This window comes from Zootoca vivipara, chromosome 3 (assembly GCF_965207765.1).
Source record: "Zootoca vivipara chromosome 3, rZooViv2.hap1.1, whole genome shotgun sequence".
Lineage (NCBI taxonomy): Eukaryota > Metazoa > Chordata > Lepidosauria > Squamata > Lacertidae > Zootoca > Zootoca vivipara.
In genome coordinates, this window is record NC_142586.1 from 15,052,826 (window position 1) to 15,075,013 (window position 22,188).

Sequence of the window (22,188 nt, forward strand, 5' to 3'; positions counted from 1 at the left end):
GGTTTGCTGCATGCCACTCTCACAGCTCAACCTGCAGTGCAGGGATAAAAGCAAGGGATAACACTGTGCGTTTGACCTCAAGCTAGCCCCACTCCTCAGCAGATCAGCATCATTTGGAAGCATCCTGGGTTGCTGTGGCCACAACATCCTCACCTGTCACCTCTACCCAGTTGATTCCCTTTCGCATCTTGCCCATTTTCTTTTCCAACTAAAAGCTACATTTAAATAAAAGTTCAGCACTCATTACTGAACTTTGGAAATAGAGGGAATTATGACTTGGATTACTCTCTGCAGAAAAATGTTTCAGTGTGAACTAAATACATAAGCTAAACACCAGATGCCTTATTAATTTGTTCTACATATATATTAGCATTTAAACATTACCATGTTAAAAGCACAATCTGATACACACCTGCTCAGAAGTAAGCACTGTTGAGTTCAAGGGGACTGAACTCCCCTTGAATATTGGATTGTAGCCTTAGTGCTCCTGTTGAAACTCCATTTGGGTGAAAAAATACTTTATAATTTCTCATTCATAGAAACCAAGGCATTTTGTTAGCAGACTAATTCCAAGCATCCATCCATCATACTTTTAGGAATGCTTGTTTATTCCTCTGGGCAACTCAAGAGAAATTAAAGCAAATATTTTGGTAATCTTTATATTTCAATAATCCAAAGCAATATTGTATTGAATAAACATTCTTTGTCTATAGGCATTACTAAACCGCTGACATCACTGGATCTTCATATTTGCTGAGTCACATACTAATCCTGTAGGGAGAACAGTAATAAAAACTTAACATGCACTCCCTTGCATAACAACTCCATTTATCATACAAGGCTGAAATCTGGGGAGTAAGTTCCATTGAACACTGTAGCACTTACTTTTGAGTAAATTGTGCAGCACTGCATTGCACTGCACTGCACAACAGCATTCTGGAAGGGCAAACGTCTGTAACATACCTTTGTTCCTTTACCCATGACTGCACTGCACGTTCTTCTTTCTTACCTTACATTTATATGCAGAAGCCTGCTTGAAATCTTCTAAATTAAAATTCAGCTGCTTAATTTGTCACTTGCAGCCATGGATGAGAGAAGCTGTACGCATTCATGGGAGAGTTTGCTGCTCAGCTTTCTTTGATCTCTTGCACTGCTGAAAAGACACTTTTCAGCTTAAATACATGCTTCTGGACTGCCACCATTTTCAGGTGGGATTCAATCACATACACTATAGCAAATACAGGCTGCATAGTTTAAAGTTGATTTGGTGCTTTGTGCAACAAACCCACTCCCCCCCCGCCCCAGTTGGACTTTACGCAATAAGTAAAGTGATGTGAAAATGCACTGGAAAGTGAGAGGTAACAACTGGATAACCTTCTCACAAACAGATCAGGATGAATGCTCAATGTTGCCATTTCAGCTTGCACACCAGCTATTAATATTGCTATTATTTATTATTTAACACACCATTTAACACAAAATTCCCAGGTTTGCTACAAGAATCGGCAACTCGCAACCCTGACTTCATGGCATTCATTGAGATGGCAGGGCACAATTTAATTACCAAATTAAAGGTAAAGAGACCCCTGACCATTAGGTCCAGTCGTGACTGACTCTGGGGTTGCGCGCTCATCTCACATTATTGGCCGAGGGAGCCGGCGTATAGCTTCCAGGTCATGTGGCTAGCATGACAAAGCCGCTTCTGGCAAACCAGAGCAGCACATGGAAACACCGTTTACCTTCCCACTGTAGCGGTTCCTATTTATCTACTTGCATTTTGACATGCTTTCGAACTGCTAGGTTGGCAGGAGCTGGGACCAAGCAATGGGAGCTCACCCCGTCACAGGGATTCGAACTGCCGACCTTCTGATCAGCAAGCCCTAGGCTCAGTGGTTTAACCACAGCGCCACCTGGGTCCCCAATTACCAAATTGCAAGAGCACAAATGAGTTAAGCTTTTTTTCAGCAACTTATAAAAACAGAGCTGTTCAGAATGACCAAACACATTGTCCCACCTTCCTAGTACAATCAGTCTTGCTTCTGTTCTTTGCATATTGGTAATCTGCTCTCGGGATGATTGAATGCCCCATGTTGGGCTGCCCTCGGAAAAGAGTTCAGAAGTTTCAGTTGCCGCAGCTTGATTGTTGGCAGGAGTACAGGCAACCATGAGCACATCGCTTATTAGTGTTTGTATATGAGCCTTCCCCAAATGGGTTTTGGTTTGATTTCTGTGGAATTATGTATTAAGTATTCTCATTTTGTATTTTTCTGTTGTGTACAAACTTTTAAGTACCGGTAACAAATAATAAACATAATAAATTTGACTGAACCAGCAGGGCTCTTGGTATGTTAGCTATGCACTTTGAATGTATAGTGTTATTTTGCATGCTGCCACAATGGCTTTGTTCAGTCACTGAAAAACTATACAGAATGTAACCACACCAAAACCTGAAACAAGGATGATGGTGATAAAATGGATGGGTTCCTTAAATGGCCTGTCAACAGTTTGCTCCTCGTGTTTTGGAATAAGAATTGCTGCCCAATCCTTTACCATTGTCTCCTCAAGCTTCGTTCCAAGGATGACGATGTTTTATTGCATTTATATCACATCTTTTTCCTTCAGGGAACTCAGCATGGTTCTCCCTGTCCTCATTCAATCCCCACAACCACCATGTTAGGCTGAGAGACAGTGACTGGCATTATGGTTGAGTAGGGTTTTGAACCCCGGTCTTCCCAGGTGCAATGGTCTAACCACATTCGTGCAAGGAAATATTTCTTTTTTAAAAAAAAATTATGATTTTCTATCGCAATAATTTTACAATCATTTTAACATTTCAAAACTTGACGACCTTTCCCCTCTTTCTGCAGTTCCTTAAATTCATTTTTAATATATTCTGCATATCCAAATTAACTTAATTTGCTAATTTTTTCATCTACTTTAAATATATACACTTATAAAACTGCAGGTTATTACAATAATCCTGCCAATGTCCTTATCTGTTTACAGTTTATTTGTAAATATTCAATAAACCATTTCTGTTCTTTTATAAAAACTTTAATACTGTATTTTCCTTTCTTATTTTACCAGTACGTTTTGCCATTTCTGCATATTCCATAAGTTTTTGTATCCATTCTTCTTTTGCCAGGACTAATAATTCTTTCCATTTTTGGGTGAGTAACATTCTTGAGCCATAGCCGCATACATGAATAAATTTCTATAGAGTTTGGGTAGGTCTGTCCCTATAATTCCCAAAAGGAAAGCTTCTGGGTTGTTTTTCCCCCACAAACTTTATTTTAAACATCTTTTCTCATTCATTATACAGTGGTACCTTGACTTACGAAGGTGATCTGTTCCGCGGCGCTCTTCGGAAGTAAAAAACTTCATAAGTCGAAGCATCCATTTTGCGCATGCGCAGAACGCATGCAGGGCGAAAATACTTCCGGGTTAGTGGACTTTGGAAGTCGAAACCTTTAGAAGTCGAGGCATTCGTAAGTCGAGGTACCACTGTATATAATTTCCCAGTAAGCTTTAACTCTGCTACAAGATCACCACATATGAGAAAAAGAACATTTTTTCTCTTTAAATTTCCCACCTTCTTTGATTTGGATTTAGACATTTTTGCAAACTGTCTTTTCCTTTTTTGCCCTAATGTATATAATTTTTATTACATTTTGTTTTACAATTTAAAATACAGTACTCATTTAGACATCATTAAAATATCAATGAATTCCCCTCTTCTCTTTCCATGGTTCATTTTTCATATCATAAATCCCAGCATATTTTATAAAAAACTAACTTTTTGCCAATTTACTCGGTGTTAGGTTGGTACCATCGATATATCATTTTCTCTTCCTCGTGCAAGGAATTATTTCTAAAAGGAAGTGCTTTGCTTCTTTAAATCTGCATGGCTGCTGGTAGCAGTTCAGAGGGCTCTCTGCACGTGCTCAGAGGCACCTTTCTTACAAAAAAAAAACACCCTAGACGTAGGGCTACGTTGCAGCAGTAAAGAACACCCCCGTAAACCACACGTGTCCGTTTCGTTGTATCAGCTGCGCTCGCAAAGCAGAAATGAACCAATCGATGGCCGAAGAACTCGTCGCGAATTGGCTGTCCTGGGATTGATTGAGCGGCCTCGAGCGGATCAGGCAAATTCTATAGAGACGATAAAGGGTGATGGCTAGAGCGTCTCAGCGCTTCGCGGTCTAGGATGGAACTTCCCAATACTTCGCCATAGACACGAGGAGGCGCAGAGCGGCCCTACAACGGAGCCCGTATGGCGAATTTCCGTTTGTTGGGTTTTTCCAACCGGAAGTTCAAGCTGCATGTGCTACAGGTTTTCTTGCCCCCCATCTCCGCTCACCTCTCTGGAAAAAAGTTCCCCCTCAGTGGCGGTTGTCCGCTATAAGGAAAAGCCTCACCGAGGGCCGGGAGGGAAGAGCGGAAGTGCACCTCCACACACACACACATACACCCCGCTGGCCGGAAACGGAAGGGAAGGAAGGAGGCATGTCGGGTGGTGGCGCGCTGGAGGAGGCGGTTTGAGGCATCGAGACGGTACAGGCAGAGCGAAAGAGGGGTGGGGTGGGGGAGTCGCCCCGCAGCCCCCTCATTGGGCTCCCTACGTTTTCAGTGGGTGGTTAGCGGCGGCCCCCATGGGCTCTTTAACCTCCTCATAGAAGGGACCCCGAGGGCCATCTAGTCCAACCCGCTGCAATGCAGGAATCTCGGCTAGGCCACAGGTGGCCGACCCGGCCTCTGCTTAGGTTTTGTGTGAGAAGCACAAAAGGGGGTGGCAGTGGGGTGTCCCCTACTGGTATCCACCCACATGCATGCTCTCCCCACGCCCCCCCCATCTACCTGGCTCCTCTTTGTAATATTATCCAGCTCCAAGGGGGAGGGGGGCCTTTGTGAGTCTCGCTTCAGCGGGTTTTGGGGTGGTGGTGGTGGTGGAAGAGAGGAAAATAGAGCGACTTAGTGAAATCTTACAGGGTATTCACACACGCACGCACACACATGTACATACCCTTCTCGTCGAGCCTAGTCGGTGTAGCCAAATCCTGCCCCTGTAGCTTCTTAAAGCAGCATTATTATTACTATTATTTATTGAATTTATATACTCCCCTGTACCCGGAGGTCTCAGGATGGTTCACAGCAAAGATCAAAATAAAAACGACCCAATAACACCCGAAAGCAGTAGCATTTCGGTTGGGGGTGGGGCTCGCAAAAGGTAAAAAGTGCAGCAACCCAGTTTTTTCTCTTACCCCCTTTCTGGGTTTTTTTGGGGGGGGGGGGTTGGTACAGAGGGAGCTAGGCCGGGAGGGATTGGGCTCAGTTTTGTTTTTGGGAGGGGGGAGAAGAGAGGAAAGTAGGGTGACTTAGTGAGATCTTACAGGAACACATACACAAGTACATACCCTTCTCGCCAAGCCTATCTAGTATGGCCAAATCCTGCCCCTTCTGCCCTATAGCTTCTTAAAGTAGTAGCATCGGGGGGGGGGGGCTGGGCTCAGAAAAGGTGAAAAGTCCCACAGGCCACTTTTCTCTCTTACCCCCTTGCTGGTTTTTTGGTGCACTAAAAACTGGTATGAGCGCACACACTGCCAATACGTACAGACTTATGAGGAGCAGCTCCAGCCAGTTAATGCATGTTTGTTTTGTTAACATTGCATCCTGCATTTCCACCAAATGACACTCAATTTGTCTAGCAGAAGTAATGTAAATTAGTACGATACAATCTGTGGTGCTTTCGGCAACCTTGTAAGCTAGGATAGTGTTATTATGAGTACCGTAGAAATGGTTGGTGTTGTGCGTTAATTCACTTTAAACAACCTGTATTTTGTTGTACAGAGCCCATTTAGTGGTTTAAGCACTGGGACTTGGACTGGGGAGACCTGGCTTTCAATTGCTGCTCAGCCACAAAGCTTTCTGGGTAGGCTTGGGCCAGCCACTATATCTCAGCTACACCTGTCTCACATTGTGATTGCAAGGATAAAATCAGATAACTCAATGTAAGCTGCTTTCAGGGCTTTTTAAAATAGAAGTTGGGCATGTGCACATGCTAAATAAATTCTTTTGTGTGTTTTTTTAGGTCAGCCTGACAGAAATTAAATGATGGATATCCGACCAAACCACACACTGTATATCAATAATGTTAATGACAAAATTAAAAAGGAAGGTATGAAAATAAATTACTCCTTATTCTGAGCGTTTGGTCAAGAAACAGAAAGTTTATGTAGAAGTATGCTGCTTCATGCCCTCTCCTCAACCATGAGAGACGATTGGTCTTTGGTAAATTTGGTCTTTGGTAAACTCACCTTATCTGAAGAATGTTAATAATACACAGAGAGAGGGAAGAGCATTCAAATATAAATGATTTGTTAGTCATTTTCTCCAGAGTGGTAAATTGTTATTGATGTCTTGAAATACCTAGTGATGGTACAAAAATTTCCCACGAGGGAAATTGGCTGGGACCACTTAACATTTCAGCAAACAATGAGTAAGAGAGGTGATGATTGAAAGTATCATATGTCTGGCATGTTGCATTGTCAGACTTTTCTGATTTTTTAGTGAGAAACTTGGCTGGCTTCACTGCCCAAGTCATGTGCTGTCTCTTGGTGTGCTGACCTGGAAGATGCTGTGGTGTCTTAGAAGCAGATAGATACAGTACAAGCATAATTCTCCTTTTCTTCCTTCCCTTAACAGAACTGAAAAGATCTCTGTATGCACTGTTTTCTCAGTTTGGCCATGTAGTGGACATTGTGGCTCTAAAGACGATGAAGATGAGAGGACAGGCCTTTGTTATATTTAAAGAACTTGGCTCCTCCACCAATGCCCTGAGACAGTTGCAAGGCTTTCCATTTTATGGTAAACCAATGGTGAGCTTTATATTTTACTTCAAAGCATGATAAGAGAACAATGTGGTGGGGATCTTGTGGTTTCTCTGTGTAGAGCAATAGGTAGTATATTTAAAGCTTTTGGTCTGTACACTAGGCTCTTTAAACACTAAATTCAGCACCCCACTATGCTGATCATTCTCTCAGGGCAAGTGATTTGGATTGTCAAATGGGATGTTCCCCTCTACTGCACTGTTCCAGGGGGTCTCCTGACCCCACTCCCCTTGAACCTATTTAAGGGGGTGGAGATAAGGGAAGCTGCATTGCACAATTGGACATCCTTGTTCAGGGCTTCTGGTGGGACTCAGTAGTTGAATCCTGCCCTCTATGTGGAAATTATATCCTGTCAGACCATAACAAGGCCCTTCATTGGAAACTCACCATACCAACTATAGACAGATAAATTTAAGCTTTCTCTTGAGAGAAACCTATTGTCTTTCCAGTGCAGATCAATGCTACAATCCTAAAAGCACTTACTAGGGAGTAAAATAATTGATCAGTAAGATTCTAAAAACATGGCTAAAGACCTGAATCTTCTGTAAGAAAATCCTATTTTTAGTATGTATTTTTAAAATCTTTATGGATTCCACATTGATACAAATGCATTGTGAAAACCAAGTATTTTGTGGCTGTTCTTCCCTACCCTGGACAATATGCAATGTTTTGTTTGGAGATGCACATTGTTTCTGGCTAGAGTGGCATGCAGTGACATGGTGCTGCCATCTCTGGCAGTGCGCCCAACAGGCTTGCAGCAGTGTATGTAACTCAGGCCCGATGGCTCTGGGTTGGACTCCAGGTGCCAATACATAACACTGCCTTAGGTTTTCAAACAGTTCATTAGCTGGATGCTCTGTGACCTTCAGTCCACTCCCCTTTATTCCTTGTCTGTTCCAAAATACTGTATCAGGCTCAAATTTACAGCATTGATGCTTGATGCAACATTCTAATTTCAACAGCGCATTCAGTATGCAAAAACAGATTCTGATGTCATTTCTAAAATGCGTGGTACGTTTGCTGATAAAGAGAAGAGAAAAGAGAAGAAGAAGATCAAATCCTTGGAACAGTCTGCTAATGCTGCAAACAAGAAGCCAAATCAGGTAAGTGAGTTTGTCTCAGATCTCATTGCCGTCGGTCAAAGAATAAGCCTCTTTCTTTAACATTTGCCTATAACAGGGGTGTCCAACTTCCAAGAGACTGCGATCCACTCCCACTCTAAATAAACCACAGTTGTTGAGCTTTTTTTTTAGGGAGAGAAATCAGAGTTGTTGAGATCATGCGTGATCGACTGGTAGATCGCGATCGAACTATTGGACAGCCCTGGCCAATAACATTAACAAATGGTAGGGTACTTGTGTTGGGAGATATGTAGAACAGAACTATGCATTATGTAAGCTGAATTACGCCTAAATTTCAAAACAATACACGTAAAAACCAACAGTTGCTTAACCTGAGAGTAAGACCCTTTGAACTCAGTTGGACTCACTTCTGAGGAAACAGAAATATGATTGTGAAATTGAGCCTGACAGTCAGATTTTTTTTTAAAAAACTAGCTTTATGCAGTTAGCAATTAACAAAAAAAGTACTTTTCCCTAGCAAAATTACTGATCCCCTTTGAGCTAAGAATATTTTACCTACCAGGTGATAATGCTGCCACATGTAGAGGAAAAAATCTCCCAGATTTGTTCTGCTTGGGTATAATGGGCACTGTTATTGTGAGAAGAAAATTATTTGAGGAATCCAGGACTTTTGCTTACTTTGCAGAGCTGTTTGGATGTGTTTGTCTTTGAGCATTTTATATTTTCTTCCAGCTATCCTGTCCCATCTTCTTCTCCATAAAACAAGACTGTGGAGTTGTTGGGAGGGAATAGGAGGGCAAAGTCTCTTGTATGTGCTGGTGAATTAGGAGGCAGCTCTGTGTGTGTGATTGCTACTAGCAACTATTGGCAAAACCACAAGTGGTAAATCATGAAGAATTAGAATAATTTAAGAATGAATGGCTGATAACTCTTAAAAACATAAGCCCATGTAAGTCATTTTTTCTACTTAAAAAATGAGCCTCTAGCAACTGTAGGGTAAATCATAATATACGTGTGTTTTTAATACTAACTTCAGGTCTCGAAGCATAATCTAAAAACAAAAAAACTTTTTATTTCTCAATAGGGAGCAAACCAGAATCCAGCAAATTCCCAAGCAAACTCGCAGAATCAACAGGTAATCCTTAGCATCCTTTGCATTAGAAGTACACCAATTTCAGATCACCACGTTGGTCTTTTTAGAGCTACATATTTTGTATACCGATAACATGCATTTTGGAAGCAACATGTTTTATTCATATATGACCAACTTCTGTAAATGATTCATTAGCAGTCGATAAGTGTTATCTGCTAGTATTTGCTTAGAGGGACTGTAAATATATAACTGTACCTCCATTTATTGTTTTATTAAAAAAACGAAGTGTCCAAAATCTGTAATTTAATCCTATCATTCTAATTGCGCCAAATTCTTATTATGATAACAGAGATGATAGCACACCACAAATTGAGTACTTGGTATGTGAGGGTTTTGTTTTTAAAGGTACTACTGGGCTGACAGCTGTTGAATGCCTGAAGGGCCAACTACCTGGACGTTTTGCAGGGGAGATGTTGTGGAGTATACTATCTAGATGTATTCTTAACTGAAAATGCTTAGAATAGCCGCCTGATTGTATTAGACTCCTTAGCTAACCTAAAAACATGTGAAGTGCAGAAACAAACAAACAACTTGAAGCTGTTTACGTCCACCCCAATTCTCTTCTTATGTCAAATGAAGAAATGGCAGCTTCTTGGGTTAACTGCAATGAGTTATGCCAAAATAGCTGGTTTTTTAACATTTATAAATATTAAAGCAAATGTGGTTTTGGCGTACCACCACACATTATTTGCTGCTTCCATTACAGGTGCCTGATAATCCACCGAACTATATACTTTTCCTCAACAACTTGCCAGAAGAGACCAATGAAATGATGTTGTCAATGCTGTTCAATCAGTAAGTTCATCTAGATACATGTATATATAGTTCTACAATCCTGTACACCTGCATTTGAGACTATCTCTCAACAAAATTGGTGGAAATTTTTGTAGTAAACTGCACAGGATTGGGCTGTTAAGCGTTTCATCTTCTGTTGAAACTCTCAAGAACCCAGTGGTGAGATACGTGGTCTCCTAACCTTTTGTCATTTGCAATAGATTCCACCATTTGAACTCAATTAATGATGTCTGGTTCTATGCAACTATGTTTTTACAGTTTGGATGGGCTGAGATAATGGAGCCTTCAGTGCAGGCTACAGAGGGCTATGGAGATCCAAGAATCTTTAGAAACACACCTCCTTCTTCCAAGCTGCCACTTATATGCACTCATAGAACAAAAACTCATTGTTAATGTGAGATGTGACTTAAGAATTGGCCACTTTAGTTATGTTCAACCTGAATGAATTCAGGTTTTTGGGAAAGACATTCCAAATAACAAAGAAGTGAGTGTTCACAAAACTTTCTTCTTCCCAAACATTTCATGCTGCCTCTTGGATTAGCTGCTGATTTAAATTTACACATATAAGGAAGAGAGCCAAAACATCTGAGGGATTTCTATAAATAAAACTGGGATGCTGGCAATGAGCTGTGTTTGAGGGACAAGGAAATACAATAGCAAACATGGATTTTAACCTGTCTCAGATTAAGTGCAGGATATCTGTGTTTATGTGGGGGACGCGGGTGGCACTGTGGGTTAAACCACAGAGTCTAGGGCTTGCCGATCAGAAGGTCAGCGGTTCGAATCCCCATGACAGGGTGAGCTCCCATTGCTCGGTCCCTGCTCCTGCCCACTTAGCAGTTCGAAAGCATGTCAAAGTGCAAGTAGATTAATAGGTACTGCTCCGGTGGGAAGGTAAACGGCGTTTCCATGTGCTGCTCTGGTTTTGCCAGAAGCGGCTTAGTCATGCTGGCCACATGACCCGGAAGCTGTACGCCGGCTCCCTTGGCCAATAAAGCGAGATGAGCGACGCAACCCCACTGTCGTCCGCAACTGGACCTAATGGTCAGGGGTCCCTTTACCTTTACTATCTGTGTTTATAGTCTGTCTCAACATGAGTTTTAGAAACAGTAGCCAGGCACACTGCTATTTTTACAGTTTAATCTGAAATATGTTGCATTTAAGGTGTAGAAATATTTGGCAAAACATAAATACCCATAGGGACCCAGGTGGCGCTGTGGTTAAATCACTGAGCCTAGGGCTTGCTGATCAGAAGGTCGGCGGTTCGAATCCCTGTGACGGGGTGAGCTCCTGTTGCTTGGTCCCAGCTCCTGCCAACCTAGCAGTTCGAAAGCACGTCAAAATGCAAGTAGATAAATAGGAACCACTACAGCGGGAAGGTAAACGGCGTTTCCATGTGCTGCTCTGGTTTGCCAGAAGCGGCTTTGTCATGCTGGCCACATGACCTGGAAACTATACGCCGGCTCCCTCGGCCAATAATGCGAAATGAGCGCGCAACCCCAGAGTCGGTCACGACTGGACCTAGTGATCAGGGGTCCCTTTACCTTTACCTTTAAATACCCATACAGTACATTGTATACTTGGGTAAGTGTACATCATGTGACTTCTAAGTCATTTTAGTAATTTATGCTTTGTCAAGGTTGGATAGAGATTTGTGTTAATTAGCTCTGTAGGGGAAGGATTGGAAACAGAAGAACAAATCCATTCTGGGAATCGTATCTGTTGAATGGAAATTAACTGAAAAATAGTTTGGCACGAAGTGGGCTTCATAAAATGAAAAAAATTGTCTGAAGTCTGTAATTCCTGCATTTCAGCTGCTCTGTTTTTCATTGTGTTACAAATATGTTCCTGGCATCTTTGGTATGTTTTTCTTGGCAAGTTCAACCTATGGCTTTCAGCTTTATTTCCAACTGTGAATTTCAATTTTATAAACTTTGTTTTTGGTTGGAGAATAAGAACAGCCCTGTAACCTGCAAGATTAAAGCATGTCATCTTGTTTATATATTTCTCTCTCAAGGTTCCCTGGTTTCAAAGAAGTGCGCCTGGTGCCCGGCAGACACGACATCGCATTTGTGGAGTTTGAAAATGATGGGCAGGCGGGAGCTGCTCGGGATGCCCTCCAAGGATTTAAAATTACCCCTTCGCATGCAATGAAAATCACTTATGCCAAGAAGTGATGGAAGGAAACTAGGATCCCTGAAGGACTTGCTTAGTTTGGTTTTTCTTTCCCCCTACGTGCTGTGGGGTAATTTGGATTGATTGAATTGTGGTTCCTTGAATTTAAGGAAAACATCTGGTATGGCATTGTTGGGAGTTAGTCAATACAAGTATGTAAGAATTCTAAACACATTCAAGGAATGCCAGCTGAAAGCTGTAAAATTTGGTTGTTGTACATAAGTCAATTTTGTATACCGTGACTGGGGTGGGGGTGGGGTTCTTCACAGTAAAGTTGCCTGTTCAGAAATAAAGGTGCATCTTCTCTCTTGAAACAGTAATCTAAGGTGTACTTGTGTTGCATCAAAAGCAATAGTTTTTGCCAACTTACTAGGGACTGGGTGTACTTGGAAATACATGCTCATTCCATGAGAAGTTCTTTCACTACCCCAAAACCTGCTCTGGAGGGCTGGGGGAACCCTAAAAACAGATTTGGGAGGAGGGGCACAAGGGAGGAGAGTGAGGGGGTGCTCCCTTGTGCAAATGGGATATCTTCCTTAGATACAACTCCAGATGTCATGGTGAAGATACAGAGAACTGAGAGTCTATTCTATATTTTGAAAGAGATGCTTGTGAAAATAATACTGTCGGGGATTGGATCCGTCTAGAGTAGACAATGCAGTATAGATTATATGGAAAGATGTATTGGATTAATACAGTTGTACCTTGGAAGTTGAATGGAATCCGTTCCAGAAGTCCGTTCGACTTCCAAAACGTTCAAAAACCAAATCTCAGCTTCTGATTGGCTGCAGGAAGCTCCTGTAGCCAATCAGAAGCCCCGTCGGACATTCGGTTTCCAAAAGAATATTCACAAACCAGAACAATCACTTCCAGGTTTGTAGCGTTTGGGAGCCAAAACGTCCGAGTTCCAGGGCGTTCAACAACCAAGGTATGACTGCATCCAAAATTGGACCGGTATTTTACCATAAAGATGTAAATAAGCAAATATGGTACATTCATCAGTAGTCACTGACTTCAGTAGTCTTAGCATCGCTATTGAGGGGGGTATCTCCCAGGTCATTTATTTACAGGTGTCCATATGTATACAGTGTCCACCTGAAATATGCAGTTGGTATCCAGAAGAACACTGTTTTGCACTAAGCCCCTGCAGTAATAGGGAGCTGCTATCCAGAAGTTTTCCCAGAATCTGAACAAGCCACATGGCTGAGCTGAATGTGAGCATGGCAGTTTCATTCTAAATGAACCCATCTGCAGAATGTAATATAAGAAGTCTACATAGCAGGGGGTGTCAAATGGGTTTGAATGCTAAACTCCCTACTCAATAATATGGTCACTGAAATATTGATTCCATCTGAATTCAGCACCATTGATGCTCCGAAGCATCGTGCTTGTATTCTTCTGTGCTTGATGTGTTCTTGGATACCCAGCTTTTAATTTAGAGTGACCCTGGGTGGTTGGGGTCAGTGGAAACGCTAGGCTTATACTAAGCACATCTGGTTCTTAGCCTTGAATATACAGTAGTTAAATAACTTGTGTAGAATGGGTGTTGGTCATCAAGCGTTCCCCTAAATTCTGGGAAAGGCTGCTTTTCTATTCTGCCACCTACTTCTTAGCTGAGTCCACCTGCGACTCCAGATGCCCCCAGGAAGCCCTTTGTACTATATCATTTCCTGCCAAGGACCAGAAGAGTGCCATAAACTCATAAAGAAATAATAATCACATATCTGTATCCCACTCTTCTACATTTGTAATCTGAGCAGATGACAACACAAAACGGAAACAAAACACACTTGAACCAAACAAAACACACTTGAACCAAACAAATCGAAGGCAGCAATTCATGACGTGATGCAGTTAAGGCCAAGCCAGAGGCAACAGCAGATTTAACTGTTGAAAGGCGACTGGAGAGGAGGCTTGATGCAACACAACAGGAAGGGTCTTCCGGGACCATTCAACATATGACACCTTTTTGCAGATTCATTACGAACTGATTTGGAGGCCAATCTTGGCTAAAAAGTGAAGTACGAGACTTTCTGGAAAGGATTTTGATTTATTTTGTTTGTTTTCATAATTCATACACCACTGAATGTCTCAGTTTCTAAGTGGAGGTGGCTCTTGCTTGTCAGGAGAAGGGGAATAAATTTCCACTTATTCTCCTTTCAGCCCTTATGTGCTCCCTTCCAATGCTGTTCTGGAGGGTCATGAAACCAGCCACAATAGGATGTAATAATTTGTGATGGCCTTGCGTTTGACATTCACGTATCATATAGTAGCTCCGTCATCTGTATTCTTGAGGTGCTTTGTGAGGCCATACATTGCTAATATAACAGTTTGAGATAGCAACTGGCTCGTGGAAGGGGGAATCAAAAGCAAGCACGTACATCTAAACCCACAATTTGATGACTGAAATTGCATCCCACTCCTATGAGCTGCATTACTGCCACTGTGGCTCGTAAGCTCCTGGTGGGGGAAGATGGCTCGTCTCTTTGCACTGGAATCGGTCCGGTTTTCGTTGGCAAAGTTCCTCTGGCACTTCCTCCCCAGCCCATGGACAACATAGGATTCTTTGTGTTTCTGCTGCACTTTCAACCAACCCATAAGATTGGAAACCTGTATAATTAATGGGGATATGTTGTTTTTCATCCCTGCACAAAATCTGCTGAATGTGATGTTGAGCATGACTTAACTGCAGCAGGAGACAGGCGTTTAAAAATGCCTGGCAAATAAAGCCAAAGGGCTCCCTCTGAAGTTCCCCCAGCTCTTTAAAAGTGATGGAATGTTGCCCTCGCAACTCCCTATTGGTCAGAGAGGTTCTCTTCCCCACCCTCCAAAATTGCATCCTAATGTGTTTTTATACATATATAATAGAGAGCTGTTCCTTAACCTGTTCCTTTTATGTAAGGCAGGGAGAGTGAGGCGCCTGGGAGAGAAGAAAATGCCCCACACTGTTGGCATGCTGATGTTTCTGCTGTGCCTTGGATTCACCTTCCCGATGATTGCGAAGGGAATTTTTATGGACAAGCTGGCAAGCAAGAAGTTGTGTGCCGATCAGGAGTGCTTATGTAAGTCACCCGTTTGTGAAACTTTGTGCTGAAAATGTGAACTCTTGCATGAATGAATCTCTCAGGCCTCGGTGGTTTGCCATACCCCAGGCATAACTTTAAATTTATGGATATATTTTTCATAAATATATATTGGAGCCGGCATGGTGTAGTGGTTAGAGGGTAGGACTGGGATTTGAAGACCAGAGTTCAAATTCCCATTGGGCCCCCATGTTCACTGGGTGATCTTGGGCTGGCATAGCCTTACCTGCTCTGTAGGGTTGCTGTGAGGATAAAATGGGGACGGGCAAAAATGTTCACCACCTCGAGCTCCCTGGTGAAAAAGAGTGGTATATAAATGTCAAAACAAAACAAAATGTAGATAGCTTTTGAAGACTTCCCAGAAGAAGAACTGTGAACGTGGAAAGGGATGCTTCTATGATTGCCTTTGCAAACTTAACGAGGATTTCCTCTTCTTACCACCCAGCCCTTCAATTCTTTATAAAATCTGACTGGTGTTTTTCCCCACCCCCAGATGCCATCTCCCTGGCAAGGGCGGAAGACGATTACAACGCGCCAGACTGCCGATTCATTAACGTCAAAAAGGGGCAACTGATCTACATTTACTCAAAGCTAGTGCAAGAAAGAGGAGCTGGAGAATTCTGGGCTGGGAGTGTAAGGACCTTCCCTATGTTAAATCACATCCTATGTCTGCAAGGCTATTTACTCCCCAGTATCCACAGTTTTTAGAGAAACCCCTGCCCCACCTCTCATTGGACAGGGCAAGGCGATATTCTCACAAGCTCACCTGTATGTCCAAAAGCATCTGTTCCCTTCCCTTGCTCAGCACTTCATGGGGGAAGCAGGGAGGTTAAAAAACACTCAGCCTTCTTAAAAGAGAGAGAGAGAGAGAGAGAGAATGAGATTCGTGCCAAAGTAAAAATAAGAAGGGGTGGGGAAGGTCTCTAAAGTGGACTGAATAAATACTTACTGTACCTTATGAAAACTTTAAAAATCCATTTATATGTTACATGTATGCCTCACCTTTCTTTCATTTTGGAATTCAAAGCAAGGATACAAAGGGGGACTGGATTCACAGCTGCCTGGCATGAGAGGAAAGACACTTTCACCCTCACAAGATGGGACTTTGGGGAATGTCCCTGCCCTGGACATTTCAATAAATACTGGAAATATTCCAGTGTTTCACTAGAACCTAGTGGCTTTGTGCAAAAGCCGGTCTAACATACGTAGCACAGACCCAGAGAATAGCTGAAGACAAAGTCCAGGCCTGGCTAATACCCGAATGCTTGAAAACTGCCCCCCCCCAAGCAGCACTGCCAAACACTGTTCCTGCAAAGTTTTCCCTCCTCCCTCCCCTCCTCACTACAGTCTCCCTAGAAAACACACACACTCCACCTGAGGATCAAGGAAAGCCTTTGGAATGAGGCAAGAGACAATGTGGGCAGGGGGCTGAGCAAGAGGGGGTAGTGTCAGTGCACATTACCATGACAGCTGAGCCTCCCTTAAAAAACTGGTTTGGCATTGAAAGTGATACCAGTTTGATGAGTCCCAAAAAATGGCCTCTGCTGCTGGGCTTTTTTTTTTTAGCCTGAACTCTCTGGAACTGAATTCTGGCACCTCTCAGGGTGGGTGCCATTGCCATTATAAGAGATCAAGGGAGGTGTTCTTGGTGAGTTCTGGCATCTCTTTTCCTCCCAGAAAAATAGCACTGTCTTGATGTATTGTCATTCTGGAGCATTGTGGGGAATTTAACTCATGGCTAGACCCAGCTTCGTAGCACTACTTCAAACTGCCTCAGCACCAGTTAAGCCACCAGGCTCCTGGGACCCCCCAGAGAACCTCTTGCCCAGAAACCCCTTGAAATGGAGTTGGGTATTGTCCAGGGCAAACCTTTTCAAGAAATCCCAGTTTACGGAAATAAGAATTTTAAGAATATGATTAGTCAAGTCTACAGAAGAGGAATTAAAATCTTTATGCACTCACATTTTTCTTGGTCTCATTCTTGGAAATGCAATTGTTTATATGTGCCTTTTGGTAAGCAACAACAACAACAACAACAACAACAACAACAACAACAACAAATCTATTTTGTTAGCACCTTATGCGGACCGAAATTATCTCAAAGAGTGTACAGGGTGACTGGGGTAGCCCAGGCTTCCAACAGAGCAGCGAATTCATTTACTCTGAAGTATGACTGCGTTTAACTCCAGGCTTGTTTGATCTAACCCGTAAGGTTTATGCAGAGCACTACGAGGACCAGATGGGCACTGTTGGATATTTCCCCAGGAATTTAGTCACAGAGCAGCACATCTATCAGGAAGCAAACGAGACAGTTTCCACGAAGGTAAGAAATGAGCAAGCTATGCCAATGTTGCTACACAAATGCTTTGATGGTTTGTGGCCCAAGCTTCAGCAGTGGCTGAATATTGGTGATCCCATAATTGGTGACCTCATACGTTCTGCTAAGGCAGGCATGGCCAAACTTGGCCCTCCAGATGTTTTGGGACTACAACTCCCATCATCTCTAGCTAACAGGACCCGTGGTCAGGGATGATGGGAATTGTAGTCCCAAAACATCTGGAGGGCCAAGTTCGGCCATGCCTGTGCTAAGGTAACTGAGTGAAAATCTTGCATCCTTTAAATTATTGAATGAGCCTCTGCAGGATGTTTCTTATTGACTTGGTTCTGGCCTTGTGTACGCTGAGAACAACACTCCTCTGGGCACAAGGTATGCTCTGTGCTTGTTTGGCAAGACTGCTTCCAGTTGCTTTTTCCTGACTGCGCTGTGTGCTACAGTCTCACTTTCTGAGTTATTGGTTTCCTTCACAGAGGGACATTGACTTTGCGTGTTTGTTTTTCTCCTTGTTTTTGAGTTCTGAAAGCACTACAAATTTCTTTCCTAAATGTAACTTTGGCTTAGTTCTCACTGAGGTGGCAAACCAGCCACGTGAGCTCTGCGCAGGCACTATTATAGAGGCCTTCTCATTGGGGAGGGCGAAGAGGGAGATGCTACCATCTACCTTGTCTTCAGGTTTTAAGGGAGAACCCAACTCCTGTCATGGAGAATACAGCATCAGAAGCTTTTTGTGGGGTGAAGATGCAGGAAATGCAACAAAATCCTAAAAGCTGTCAGATCAGCCTCCATCCCTGCAGCTACTGCAGCTTGTGCTAACCAAATACAGAAGCGAGACTGGGTCTTAGTATTTCCTGAAATGCAGCATTACTCTTGTATGCAACTTTGCATGAAACATGGGACATTTGCTTTTCAAAAAGCCAAGTCAGGGGTGGTCCTAGAAGAAACCGGGGAGTCAGCCATACAGCTGCAAACAGAGGCGTCTTTCCCATAGGGCTTAGTGGCCTGTTGCGCCAGGGCGCCGGCCTCTCAGGGGCGCCCCAGTGAGTAGGGGAGCTGCGCGGCTTTGCCGGTGGCCTCCCCTTTCCCTGCACACCGTCAGATGGTTGGCGGGGCGCAACGAGCCACTAAGCCCTATGGCTCCTCCTCCTCTCCCTTGGCCACGGGAATCCCCTCAGCCGCCGCCCGCCGAGCCACTGAGGGAGCGGCGGTGACAGGAGCGGCTCCCGAGGGGCCTCCTCTGCATCACCGGTGCCCGCCGCCCTACCACCACCACTCCCCGGGGCACAGGCGGCGGCGTGGCAACCGTCTCCTGCTCCTTTGGCCACTGGGCAACAGCGAGAGCACCAGCAGTGGGCTGTCATTGTCAGGCAGCAGAGGAGAAGGAGGCGCCCCGGAGCCTCGCAAGCGATTGCGGGGTTCCAGCAGTCTGGCCAGCCACGCCGCGGCCACCACATTGGTGGCGTCTTCTGTGGGCAACGGCTCCTGGGGCTATGAGGTGGTCCGTAAGTTGGGCCCCGAGTTCTAAATTCTGGGAAAGGGAGGGGGGTGTCGGAGGGATCTTTGCGCCACGGTTCCAGACGGCCCTGGCTGCAAATAGAACATTTTAAGTGCATTTCAAGTGTGACTCTAGATGTGTGGCACTAAATATGACACTAGATGGGGCTAATGAGCTAATGGCAAATTTCAAAATGCATTTCCACAGTGTTTATTTATATCTGTGTAGATCCACTCTGGATTGAATCTATTCAGTCATGCTTGGAGCAGAGCCGCTGAAGTCATGGGTAACTTAAGAACTCTTGAGTTCAGTTGGGCCTCAACAAGGAGCATGGCTGTTTGGATCCAACGCATCATATTTTCAAAGCAGCTGATTCTCCAGAACTCACTTTGTTCAGAACTGGCTCTAATTGCTTACTGTGTTTAAAAACTATGTTAGTGAACCCAAGCAACAACAACATGTTCTCTTTCTCAGGCCATCGATTTCTTCTGTGAATAGAAGTCTGTAAAGCGGTCAACCAGCACAGTTAAGGAAAGGAAGTATAGACGCGCTGAGCAAAAGAAGATCTTCCGCCTTTCCTGTTGTAGATTCAAGGAAAAACAGAAAGTCTCTTTTTCCTAAACATCCTTTATTCAATAGAAAGGGAAGAAAAACACATAAATAGGACTAATATGTAATTTTTATTTACTTTGCTAGTGATTTTAACCAATGCCCCAAACTGCTATTGCCTTTTAAATGACAGTATTCTCTTTGTTACTTTTCAGAGCAATAAATGCTAAATATTATAGGCAGGTGCCTACCATCTGTGCTTCGTCCATTTGCCTGATCCTGTTGTTTCCTCTATTGCCGTGGTTCCCAACGTGGGGCACGTGCTCCACAGGGGGGTAATTTGATTTTCAAGGGGGCCAATTCGAGAATGAGATATTAACAGTGAATGGCCTTTTAGGCTTCCTCCACATGAATAGGAGTTCACTTTTTGAATAATAAGAAATATGTCATTGGGGGGGGGACCAGGATTTAAGAGATGCTGAGGTGGGGCATGGCCCCCCCAAAGGTTGGGAACCACTGCTCTAATGTGTTTTGTGTTGCTAAATAAAAGTTGAAAGCGAAACCTTTTATTTTGCTATGCCACAATTTCAGGTTACCAAGGATACATTGTTTAAGGGAGGCTTTTGCAGGTCATTCTTGGCATCTCTTCATTTTTCACTCCTGCATATGCTTCCGTCTTGTGCTGACGACGGCTATGAGCTGCATTGGATTGCTTTACCTGTCAGTTTGATGGGCAAGAGAGCTCATGCATAAGTGTGTAAGGAATAAGCATGTGTAGGCCCAGAGCTGATCTATTCAAGCTGCACCGTACTTGCATAGGCTGTGCTCCCCAGAGACAGGTGTCTAGAGAGTGTTGATAGCAGGGCAGCAACATGTAAGTATTCAGAAGTAAAGGTAAGAAAAAAGAAAAAAGGTAAAAGAGCCCTGGACGGTTAAGTCCAGTCAAAGGCGAGTATGGTGTTGCGGCACTCATCTTGCTTTCAGGCCGAGGGAGCCCGCGTTTGTCCACAGACAGCTTTCTGGGTCATGTGGCCAGCATGACTAAACCACTTCTGGCACATGGAAGACCGTGACAGAAACCAGAGCGCACGGAAACAAAATGTACCTTCCTGCCACAGAGGTACCTATTTATCTACTTGTACTGGTGTGCTTTCAAACTGCTAGGTTGGCAGGAGCTGGGACAGAACAACAGGAGCTCACTACAGTGGTACCTCTACTTACGAATAACTCTACTTACGAATGTTTCTACTTACGAATGGAGCTCCGTCCGCCATCTTGGATGTGGTTTAGATAGGATTTTTTCTACTTACGAATTTTTAGATAGGGTTGCTTCTACTTACGATTTTTTTCTCCCAATGCATTCCTATGGGATTCGACGTACAATTTTTTTCGACTTACAAATGTGTGTTTCGGAACGCATTACATTTGTAAGTAGAGGTACCACTGTACTTCGCGGGGATTTGAACTGCCAACCTTCTGATCAGCAAGCCCAAGAGGCTCAGTGGTTTAGACCACAGCGCCACCTGCATCCCTATATATACAATCAGAAGTATACAACCTCCAACTGTGGAAGCAGAATGGTTTAAATGAAAGTGTCTCCAGTTCTTGTACTCCTTCCCCAAGATCTGCAGCAGCCTCTGCTTCTCTTCTGTTGGAAAACTAATGTCTCCCTTTTGCCACCTGCATGCTTCAGTTGACCGACTGGCTCTACATTCTGCATTTTTCTCTGTTGCATCCTGACGAGACTTTGACCAAGGCAGTTGAGGAGTTCCCCTTTGTAGATGTCATACAAGGTACTTCAGTAGATTTATGCTGACCTCCAGTGGTTGTATGATGCTTTAGGTTTTAATTGTCTATGTATAAAATTCACTGCTCTATTCTCAACCTAGGCCTCTTTTCTGTTCCTGTGTGCTGAAGATATGGCCTTTTGGTGGGGCAAGGCAAGGCAAACCAATGAGCTGCCATGGGGTGGGGGTGGGGGTTAAATAATTTTTATTGATTACAAAAATCCAATATGCACCAAATTATATTAATACCAAATAACACACCAATTCAGACCCAAATCAATTACATAGCTAATTATAAATTTTGTATGGCTTTCCATGTGCTGTACTTCAGGGTCTGGTTCCCTTTAATTCTGCCTCCAGACTATTGCTCAAACCAAATACAATCCATCGATAAAATCCCTTATACCACAGCTACAATGATTAACTTCACATTGACACATATAGTAATTTGTAAAATTGCAAATGAAGTTCTCCTTTCTTCTTCCTGTGTGAGGTTTTTATTTCCTTTATCAAATATCATGTCCATATTAAATATTCCTGATCTCCTTTGTTGACTCAGAGTTATTCTGGAGAGATCTCTCTCTTTGTTCTCAACGCTTCTGATGCAGCTGTAAAATTCCGCTTTCGATTTCAAACAGGGAGTCACCCAGCGTCCTGCCAAAGCCCTGCCAATTTAGGTGCCACCAGAGGCATTATAAAGGGCCAGATATTATGAGTTGATGGTGCATTTTGGTTCCAAAAGCAGCTCTTGCTATTCCTCTCTGCGGGTTACTCTCAAGCAGATGGCATGGCAAGCTGCTTTAATAAAAGCCACGGGGTCTATATTGTTTTGTTGCTCATGTGCCAG

General features: G+C 43.4%; 2 protein-coding genes across 3 annotated transcripts; both read left to right on the forward strand.

The window, feature by feature from the left end:
- The first annotated feature begins 4,481 nt into the window (after positions 1 to 4,481).
- On the forward strand, positions 4,482 to 12,412 carry SNRPB2 (small nuclear ribonucleoprotein polypeptide B2). Of its 2 annotated transcripts, none has more exons than XM_088667193.1 (7): positions 4,482 to 5,227; positions 6,089 to 6,175; positions 6,703 to 6,875; positions 7,850 to 7,990; positions 9,054 to 9,104; positions 9,829 to 9,917; positions 11,935 to 12,412. In XM_088667193.1, the coding sequence occupies exons 2-7, from the start codon at positions 6,109 to 6,111 to the stop codon at positions 12,092 to 12,094; spliced, it is 681 nt and encodes a 226-aa protein (XP_088523319.1). In that variant the 5' UTR covers positions 4,482 to 5,227; positions 6,089 to 6,108; the 3' UTR covers positions 12,095 to 12,412. The 2 variants fall into 2 exon arrangements, with proteins under 2 accessions (XP_088523319.1, XP_034965933.1); XM_035110042.3 differs by having other exon boundaries at positions 4,482 to 4,554.
- Positions 12,413 to 12,948: 536 nt separating this feature from the next.
- OTOR (otoraplin) lies at positions 12,949 to 19,792 on the forward strand. Its single transcript, XM_035110708.3, has 4 exons — positions 12,949 to 15,154; positions 15,669 to 15,808; positions 17,388 to 17,498; positions 19,480 to 19,792. Exons 1-4 carry the CDS (start codon positions 14,869 to 14,871, stop codon positions 19,501 to 19,503), a joined length of 561 nt encoding a protein of 186 aa, XP_034966599.3. The 5' UTR covers positions 12,949 to 14,868; the 3' UTR covers positions 19,504 to 19,792.
- The last annotated feature ends 2,396 nt before the right edge of the window (positions 19,793 to 22,188 follow it).

Bases quoted from the DNA above. Each gene is read 5' to 3' on its own strand.
- SNRPB2 (XM_088667193.1), top strand. From the start codon at position 6,109: ATGATGGATATCCGACCAAACCACACACTGTATATCAATAATGTTAAT. The intron at 6,176-6,702 runs GTATGAAAATAA...TTCCCTTAACAG, and splicing joins TGACAAAATTAAAAAGGAAG to AACTGAAAAGATCTCTGTAT. The intron at 6,876-7,849 runs GTGAGCTTTATA...TAATTTCAACAG, and splicing joins CATTTTATGGTAAACCAATG to CGCATTCAGTATGCAAAAAC.
- OTOR (XM_035110708.3), top strand. From the start codon at position 14,869: ATGTTGCCCTCGCAACTCCCTATTGGTCAGAGAGGTTCTCTTCCCCAC. The intron at 15,809-17,387 runs GTAAGGACCTTC...CTAACCCGTAAG, and splicing joins GAGAATTCTGGGCTGGGAGT to GTTTATGCAGAGCACTACGA. The intron at 17,499-19,479 runs GTAAGAAATGAG...TCTCTTTCTCAG, and splicing joins ACGAGACAGTTTCCACGAAG to GCCATCGATTTCTTCTGTGA.